Source organism: Salvelinus alpinus, chromosome 18 (genome assembly GCF_045679555.1).
Source record: "Salvelinus alpinus chromosome 18, SLU_Salpinus.1, whole genome shotgun sequence".
In the NCBI taxonomy this organism is placed as follows: Eukaryota; Metazoa; Chordata; class Actinopteri; order Salmoniformes; family Salmonidae; genus Salvelinus; species Salvelinus alpinus.
In genome coordinates this window covers 10,778,011-10,787,030 of record NC_092103.1, presented here as the reverse complement: position 1 = coordinate 10,787,030, position 9,020 = coordinate 10,778,011, and the positions used below count along the sequence as shown (strand labels likewise).

At 42.1% G+C, this 9,020-nt stretch overlaps 1 protein-coding gene across 2 annotated transcripts; it reads left to right on the top strand.

Moving 5' to 3' along the window:
- The first annotated feature begins 565 nt into the window (after window positions 1-565).
- LOC139543692 (COP9 signalosome complex subunit 4) lies at window positions 566-7,189 on the top strand. Of its 2 annotated transcripts, XM_071350009.1 has the most exons (10): window positions 566-724; window positions 2,321-2,400; window positions 2,548-2,699; window positions 2,877-2,980; window positions 3,108-3,412; window positions 3,605-3,775; window positions 3,879-3,994; window positions 4,509-4,553; window positions 6,075-6,159; window positions 6,434-7,189. In XM_071350009.1, exons 1-10 carry the CDS (start codon window positions 651-653, stop codon window positions 6,565-6,567), a joined length of 1,266 nt encoding a protein of 421 aa, XP_071206110.1. In that variant the 5' UTR covers window positions 566-650; the 3' UTR covers window positions 6,568-7,189. The 2 variants fall into 2 exon arrangements, with proteins under 2 accessions (XP_071206110.1, XP_071206111.1); XM_071350010.1 differs by lacking the exon at window positions 4,509-4,553.
- The last annotated feature ends 1,831 nt before the right edge of the window (window positions 7,190-9,020 follow it).

The window sequence follows — 9,020 nt, the reverse complement described above, 5'->3', positions numbered from 1 at the left end:
TGGATGTAACTTAAAACTTCAATGTATGTAGCCTAGACCACTAAATGCGGTGTATAACACCGCATTTCACCATATGCTTTCACCATATGCTTCCATTCCACCGTACAGATCTGCGAACATTGAAGGGTTAGGGCCAGCGAAGGGGTAGAGATAGAATTGGAACATGCTTTTTTACAGTGGCTACAAATATCAACATACCGATATTAAGCATATTTAATTTTGGCTCCACTTCGGATGTGTTGGAATTGGTGCTGATGCTAACTAATATCCACGAAGAACAACTTATTAATAGTATATATTATTAAACTCTACTGATCATACAATATCATTTTCATTAGGTTAATTCAGTTCCAGTATAGACGTGCATTTTGTCTCACCACCATAATATCAATAATATTTATTTGGAAAACAGACGTGAAAAATAATGATTTATATGGCTAGTAAAACTTTTGTTAGAATTGTAACTGTTCCATACAGATAATAAAATGTATCATATTATCAGTAAAGTCTAAAGAGCAAACTAATACCAGATTAGAGGCCAAAACTAGAGCTGTACAAATCGGTTGCCAGTCTTGAAGGACGTTCCTGGCGGTAAAGTGGGCATACTCTTGTCAGCTGACAATTCTCGTTGTTGACACTTCGTCGGAGAAATGGCGGCCGGAGTGAGACAGGAGCTTGCACAGCTTATGAATTCAAGCGGATCCCACAAAGATCTCGCTGGAAAGTATGTATTGAGCAAAAAAAATAGAAAATATATGTGAATGGAGATATACATTACTTTCAACCTGAGTGTCACGTTTAGAGTGAATTATAAATGCGTCAATGAGCAGGCCGCCGATGCTATGCTAGTTCTCAAATTAGCATAAAACTGTAGCTACCGGTACGGCTATACCCAAAGATGGTGGATAAATTAAGATGTCCCACTCAGGCCGTTTACCATTTTTTTAAATGGTCAGTTCCGGTCTGTTTAACGGTGGTTCTTCCATAGGCACCAATGCATTGGCAGCTGGGTCTGGTCTGTAGCTGACTGTATGCTATATGTACAAGAAACAACGAGGGAGTGGGATGTCTCGCTTTCTTTTCCGTCTCTGTTGTATACCTTTAACCGGTTTGTAGCCAGCTAGCGAGACAGTATCGGTGGTTAAAAGTCTTGCCAAAGGTCTTGTTATCAACAGTGTCCACTGCTAGTCGATCAGCTAGCTACAGACAGTAAATTAACATCAGCTAGCTAGCCTTTAATAATAATTTATTACATTTCTATAGCGCTTTTCATAACAATCTCAAATCGCTAGAAAAGCAAAAAAAACTAACAAGTAATAGGTTTTCATGAGTAGTCTAGCTACAGTACAGTATAGTTAGGTCAACCAATAGAGTCCAAATCTTTCAGTGTATGCATCCTCCAAAGATGGAGAGGGGCAGTTCATGGCATGATCAGAGGAAGGTGGTCAGGGAGATTGGTGATAAAGAGTCTGGTGACGATCATGTAGAGGGCTACTCTGGGAACCAGCCTGTCGTGTAGCTACTGGACTTCTCCTTCATAATGTACGTATGGCATCCACTTGGGGTGATGCCTCAGAGGCCCTCAGCAGCTCTGGGCACCAGAAATCTCACCACACACAATTCAGAGCACTAGCCAGTCATCCTCATTACAAGCCCTCAGCCTCAGTATGGCATTCCTTTACTGCACCTCCCATTCCTTTACTGCACCTCCCATTCCTTTACTGCACCTCCCATTCCTTTACTGCACCTCCTATTCCTTTCAATCTTCAGTTGACTCTTTTATTTATGTTTTCAAAAGATCAGCAGCCAGGTTAAACTTAAAAAGCTGGTACAGTGTCCAGATGCATCATTCGAACAAAAACAATTAGCCAGCCTGCTAGCTAGCCAGGCCAAGAAGAGTTGACCTGCTAGCCCATCTGCAGATTTGTTGGTCAAAACCACCAGAAATGTTCAATAAAACTCAATGTTATCAAAATAGCTGATTTTAAAATAACACACAATTAAAAACACTTAAATTTGATTCAATATAAACTTGATTAAATATCTATATATTTACAGGAGCTCTCTGCTTAGGCTGCTACTGGGGCGCCATGGCGACTACAGACCAAATAATGTAACATTAGTTAAGCCACTTAACTGTATTTTGCTTGTTATTTCAATGTGTGTATTGTTTTTTATTTGGTGATTATAGGCTTGCTATTCCATTTCCGTTTTGTCATTTCCGGAAGTGCATTTGTGAAAATAATGTTCAATTCTCAAGTCATGAATATCATTTATAATTTAAGATGGCTATCTAATCCAACCCTTTTATCAATTGTAGATATCGACAGATTCTGGAGAAGGCCATCCAATTCACAGATGCAGAACAATTGGAATCATTAAAAGCATTCGTTGAAGCAAGTGAGTATCCTGTACAAAGTAAAGGATAGAATACATCCTGCTGCACACCGTTGTTACATAAATTCCCCCTTTTCCTTTGTACAATCATAGCTCATAAATCACATGACTGTATATCCTTTCTAACTGTAATCCTCTCCTGTCCTGCAGTGGTCAATGAGAACGTCAGTTTAGTAATCTCTAGACAGCTGCTGACAGACTTCTGCACAAATATCCCCAGTCTTCCTGACAGCACAGCCAAGTCAGTTTACCACTTCACACTAGAGAAGATACAGCCCAGGGTCATCTCTTTTGAAGAACAGGTGAGTACTGTAATACTTTACTCATTGGGCCTGAGTATCTGCTGGTTTTCTCTTTTGTCTGGCACTTGATTGCTCGCACAGTGCACACACCTGGTTTCCCAGATCTAGACTAGACACTGGTTGGAAATAAATAATACAAATGTCTACCCTATGTCTAAATCCCATGTCTACCCCCAGGTGGCCTCCATCAGACAGCACTTAGCCACCATCTATGAGAAGGAGGAGGACTGGAGAAACGCTGCTCAGGTTCTAGTGGGCATTCCTCTGGAGACAGGACAGAAGTAAGTCACTTTAGTCCAGTGTTTCCAGATCTATTGCTGGGGGACCCGCCGGGAGTGTCCAATTTGGTTCTAGCTCAGCACTAACACGTATGATTCAAGTAACCAACCTTCATGCCCTCTTGTCCAGGCAGTACAACGTAGACTATAAGTTGGACACGTACCTGAAGATCGCCCGTCTGTACCTGGAGGATGACGACCCTGTCCAGGCCGAGGCCTACATCAACAGAGCCTCTTTGCTCCAGAACGAGTCCACCAACGAACAGCTACAGGTCCACTACAAAGTGTGCTACGCCAGAGTGTTGGACTACAGGAGGAAGTTTATCGAGGCGGCGCAGCGGTATAACGAGCTCTCCTACAAGTCCATCGTCCACGAGACCGAGCGTCTGGAGGCCCTGAAGCATGCTCTCCACTGCACCATCCTGGCATCAGCGGGTACCTGCCACTGTTTTTACACTGTTTGGTGTGTTGTCAGTCACAGCATCATAAGAAGGCGTGCCGTTAAAGCAGTTCTGACTGTACCATTGCTACGTCGTTGTTTTTGTTTTTTGGGACTCCGGATTTTGTCTTGGCCTTTTATCGGGGCAGCAAGTAGTAACTTGATACTTCTCTCCTCTCTCTCTCTAGGCCAGCAGCGCTCCCGTATGTTAGCCACCCTGTTTAAAGACGAGCGCTGTCAGCAGCTGGCGGCCTACGGCATCCTAGAGAAGATGTACCTGGACCGGATCATCAGGGGGAACCAGCTGCAGGAGTTTGCGGCCATGCTCATGCCCCACCAGAAAGCCACCATGGCAGACGGTCAGTCTGCCTCACCCTCTCACCGCGGTCCTTAAGTTATTCGACTGATTAGTGTAATAAGGAAAATATGATCAGCTGCATTACTGTGGGTTTCTGTTTGTAGGCTCCAGCATATTGGACAGAGCTGTTATTGAACACAACCTGCTGTCTGCTAGTAAACTTTACAACAACATCACGTTTGAAGAGCTAGGGGCGCTTCTGGAGATCCCTCCCGCTAAGGTAAGATGGATTTCAACATACAAGACCCCAACAGGCGTAAGTGTTGCTTTTGGGTGGGGCGGGGGGGGGGGATAGGTATAGGGTTTTTGTAATGTGTTCTGTTAATTACTATATTTGTAAATGGTGAAAATCAGGCCCATTTTTAAACTGTTCTTTAATATGTGATCATGGGTGACAGTTTGTGTAGGAATCTTATTCCTCAAGACATTTAGTATCTGATGGAAAACAATTACTTTTCAGTGAAAGAATTGGGAATGTGATTTATGATTAAAGTAGTGTTTTGAGGGCATAACCAGAACCTTTTAGTATGACAGGTTGAAGTTGGGGGGGAAATAACCCCAATTATTTTTAGGATTTTCCTCAAACCACCCTAACACAGACATACAGTATTTATCCCAAACTATAAATGCAATAATATTTTGAGGTATGTTAATATGAAAGTTGAAGTGTCAGTTTTAAAAGCAGCAGCATTACGTAGAAGGCTTGCATTTTGAATATATATGTTGTTGTGCAGGACGATTGTCCCGATGGTGAGGTCCCTGGTTACAGATGCAATCTGGTAGGGAACATAATCACTACTTTACTAATGAATGAGGTGTGAAACCCAAAATACAGAACTAAAATTCAATGAAATAAAAGCCTTGTTTGGCTCTGTCTCTCTCTCTGTCTCTCTCTGTCTCTCTCTGTCTCGTCTTTCTATCTTTCTTCTCTTTCTCAAAATGTCTCGCTTGAAGACGTGAAAGAATCAGAACTGAATGTGCACTCCCCTTATAATACCGGTGGTCTCTGTTTATTCATCTCTGTTTTTGTGAACGTAAAAGGTGTTTTTGTCATTCTAAAGACTCATATTGTGTCATATTTTGCAAAGTAGGCTTCTTCAGGTAGTGGGATTGGGGACGCAGTACTCATAACCGTGTGAAAATGTAGTCTTGATTAATTATCAAGTTGATTTAGGGGCACCTAAGACATCTGTCATTTATTGTCTCTGTGGTAAGTAGTAAATTAAGGTTATTAAAGAAAAAAAAGAAAGATGTTCTACTGTACAAATATATGACCTATGTTGGAATGACAGGAAAGCAGTGGAGATTGTTTGTTTAGGTTTAATGATACAGGCATTAGAAAGGTCTGAGCTTGCCTGAACTAAGTATTTCTATCAACATGGAACAGTGCAATCTGAGTTCCCCTCTCTATTGTATATTTGGGTTCTTGTTATTACCCAGTCGTCCATTACAGGCATATCTTATATCCCACAGTATGTGTTGCTACAACGGTTTCTGTCCCCATTCTTCCCCTTTTTCAACTGCTGAATTGAAAGGATTGTAGAGTTGTGTGAACTACTCAGTGGTTTACGTGTAAATGGACTAAGCTACCACATTCAGAAAAGGAGTAAATCTGTCATATACTGTATATATATATCTCACAGTATGTATGTGTGTATATATATATCTCACAGTATGTATGTGTGTGTGTGTATGTATATATATTTATATATATATATGTGTGTATATATATCTCACAGTATGTATGTATGTATGTATATATATATGTATGTATGTATATCGTTGAAAGAACATAAACTGCATGTCTTGCTACAGTGGACTTATAGTGTAGATATGAATTAGAACAGTGGGATGGAGTTAGTGAATTATAACGGGAGTGAGACTCTACACTACATTTCTCCATTGGGCTGGGTGAGACCGAAATACATTGTAATTTGTAGGTAATGTGTACCGTTACAGCTGCCATACCCATTGGCTGTGTTGTGGTTAATTATTACAGTAGTTATGTACACAGACTAACACCACTTCATACTCCTATTGGCCTGGAATGAATTTGATCATCTTTCACTGGCAAAGTCCAAAAACAACCCCTAGCCACTTCATGGGGATCTGAGAGGATTGTACGCTAAGCAATATGGCTAGCAGTCCACCAAGGCTAGAGGCAAGGGGCTAGGGTTTGTTTCTGGACCGGGGCGTTTGTATTAACTTGCTGTTGACGTGTTCCTGTGCAGTAGTGTAGTGTGAGTGTGCATGGAGATGCCAGTGAGCTGTCCCTCTGTGTCTCTGTCCCTGTCCCCCAGGCTGAGAAGATCGCCTCCCAGATGATCACTGAGGGACGCATGAACGGCTTCATCGACCAGATCGATGGAATCGTCCACTTTGAGAGTGAGTAGTTATCTGTGCCCAGACTCCTCTATTGAAAGAAGTCTCCGGCTATGCCCGCTGCCTAGTCGGCTCTAGGAGGATGAGATGCCTCCCTCTCTAGGTTAGGACCTGGTTCCCGTGGCTCCTATTTGGAGCGACTATAATCCTAGGCTTGCTTTTTGGAAGGATTTAATCGTTTTCAGTGTCAGATTTTTTCCCAGCATTATTCCTTTTTAAATAAGATACTTAACTCTCTCTCGCTCTTTCCCTCCCCCTCTCTATCTCTGTCTTTCAGCACGGGAGCCCCTGCCCACCTGGGACAAGCAGATCCAGTCTCTGTGTTTCCAGGTGAATAACCTGCTGGAGAAGATCACTGCGGCTGCTCCTGAGTGGACAGCGCAGGCCATAGAGGCTCAGATGGCCCAGTAGACTGACTGACACCCGCTGGCATGAAACACATCACCCACACCGGGGCACCCCATCTCCCTATTCCCTATGGAGAGTGTCATTTTGGACTAAGCCCCCAATTGTTTCCCCTAGAGGTTTTGGCTGGGTTGCTGGGCAAAGGTATGCAAGATCGTACATCGCCATACTGTACTGTGGACTGCAAACTCCAAATTGTTCAGTTGAAGCCAGATCCAGATGTTTTTTTGGCATGGGCAGATAGAGCTTCGCCGAGTGTCCCATCTCTCTCTCTCTTGAGACAAGTTCCAATCTGGTGGTTCTCCAGCATGTTTCTCTACTGTTTATTATGCTTGGAGGTTACCATTCATCTTTATAGGACTAATTAATGGATGCTTGAATCCATTGGCTCATCAAGTTACCAGTTGTTGCCATCTCGTGTATACTTTGACTCAGACACTGGTGTCCCACAGTGAAGGTGTTTGTTATTTTAAGGTTGAAATGTGAAAGACACACGGGCAATTCCTACTGACACTCTTTATTTGTTGCTGTGTTCTTGTGCAAGGATCTTGTTACATTCTGTTTGGAGGCATTTTGTCAGATCTGGAGTGCAACATCAACAAAGAGATTAATAAAGGTTGAAAAATAAGTTTGTTTTAAAAATTATATATTTATTCTGCATAATCTGCTCTTTTTCCATCACAATTTGTGTTCCAGCTATGTTTTTTACTGTTGAAGTTGCAAATTCCGACTTCTTCAGCAAGGTCCACATTTGACACTTAGTATCTTCCTCCTGGTTTCTCTGAAAGAGAACATTTTAATCACAATTTACTTCCACCCTGTCAGTAAGAAGGACATTGTACCAGTTTGATTGGACTACAACGTGATACAGAAACTCAAATCGTTTATGGATGATTAATTGCAGTAGTAATTAATAACAATGCTTTACATAACCAGATTTAGCCATGCATTTCCTACGCACAGTCCCCCTATAATCCAGATCCATAGAGCCTGTTTCACTGTATAACAACTAATTGGCGTAAGTGACTCCGTTGGATCCACACACAGGCTCAAAGTTGAAGGGACAGCCAGGCAGCTGGTAGTTGTAGCACATGATGAGGAGTTACATGTTGTGAGTCTTTCCTCCCCGAGTTTTAATTTGTTTAAATTGGCCAATATGTTTAGTTGCATAAGAAAAAGTCGTTTATTCATCTCTTTGTATCAAAATAACTATAATTGGATACATTACCTTCTTAGAGTTTGCCCCCCTGCACATCTGATGGACAAAACATTGACGTTGATAAAGTGACACAACATTTACAATATATACAAACATTTACATTTCAATGGGAAAGAGGTATGCTTACTTGAGAGGCAGGATAAGATGAGAAGAAGGAGAAAAGTAGGTTTTACCAGGCATATTGACAACTGCAGTAGTCAGCTATGGTGAGTAATTCTCCTGGTAGGGGTAAGTAGTAATTCTGGTAATGGTGAGTGATTCTCCTGGTAATGGTGAGTGATTCTCCTGGTAATGGTGAGTGATTCTCCTGGTAATGGTGAGTGATTCTCCTGGTAATGGTGAGTGATTCTCCTGGTAATGGTGAGTGTTTCTCCTGGTAATGGTGAGTGTTTCTCCTGGTAATGGTGAGTGATTCTCCTGGTAATGGTGAGTGATTCTCCTGGTAATGGTGAGTGATTCTCCTGGTAATGGTGAGTGATTCTCCTGGTAATGGTGAGTGATTCTCCTGGTAATGGTGAGTGTTTCTCCTGGTAATGGTGAGTGATTCTCCTGGTAATGGTGAGTGATTCTCCTGGTAATGGTGAGTGATTCTCCTGGTAATGGTGAGTGTTTCTCCTGGTAATGGTGAGTGTTTCTCCTGGTAATGGTGAGTGATTCTCCTGGTAATGGTGAGTGATTCTCCTGGTAATGGTGAGTGATTCTCCTGGTAATGGTGAGTGATTCTCCTGGTAATGGTGAGTGTTTCTCCTGGTAATGGTGAGTGATTCTCCTGGTAATGGTGAGTGATTCTCCTGGTAATGGTGAGTGATTCTCCTGGTGATGGTGAGTGATTCTCCTGGTGATGGTGAGTGATTCTCCTGGTGATGGTGAGTGATTCTCCTGGTGATGGTGAGTGATTCTCCTGGTGATGGTGAGTGATTCTCCTGGTGATGGTGAGTGATTCTCCTGGTGATGGTGAGTGATTATCCTGGTAATGGTGAGTGATTCTCCTGGTGATGGTGAGTATTTCTCCTCGTAATAAATGTCTATATACTCTTATCAGTGTTTGGGAAACCAGTTCATCAATGACCTGACCTAATTTCTGGCCAAAGTCCCCCTTCTGCTCTATTGACAGTGACACACATTTTTTTTTTCTAGTCTTAAAAAAATCTCAAACAGTATCACCACAGATATCCAAGCGGTTGTGTATTTATCAGGTATCATAAATGAGCATATCACACACAACAGAGGGGAACACTTC

Coding starts and splice junctions, on each gene's coding strand:
- LOC139543692 (XM_071350009.1), top strand. CDS start 651: ATGGCGGCCGGAGTGAGACAGGAGCTTGCACAGCTTATGAATTCAAGC. Junction 2,700..2,876: donor TCATCTCTTTTGAAGAACAG/GTGAGTACTGTA, acceptor GTCTACCCCCAG/GTGGCCTCCATCAGACAGCA. Junction 6,160..6,433: donor TGGAATCGTCCACTTTGAGA/GTGAGTAGTTAT, acceptor TCTGTCTTTCAG/CACGGGAGCCCCTGCCCACC.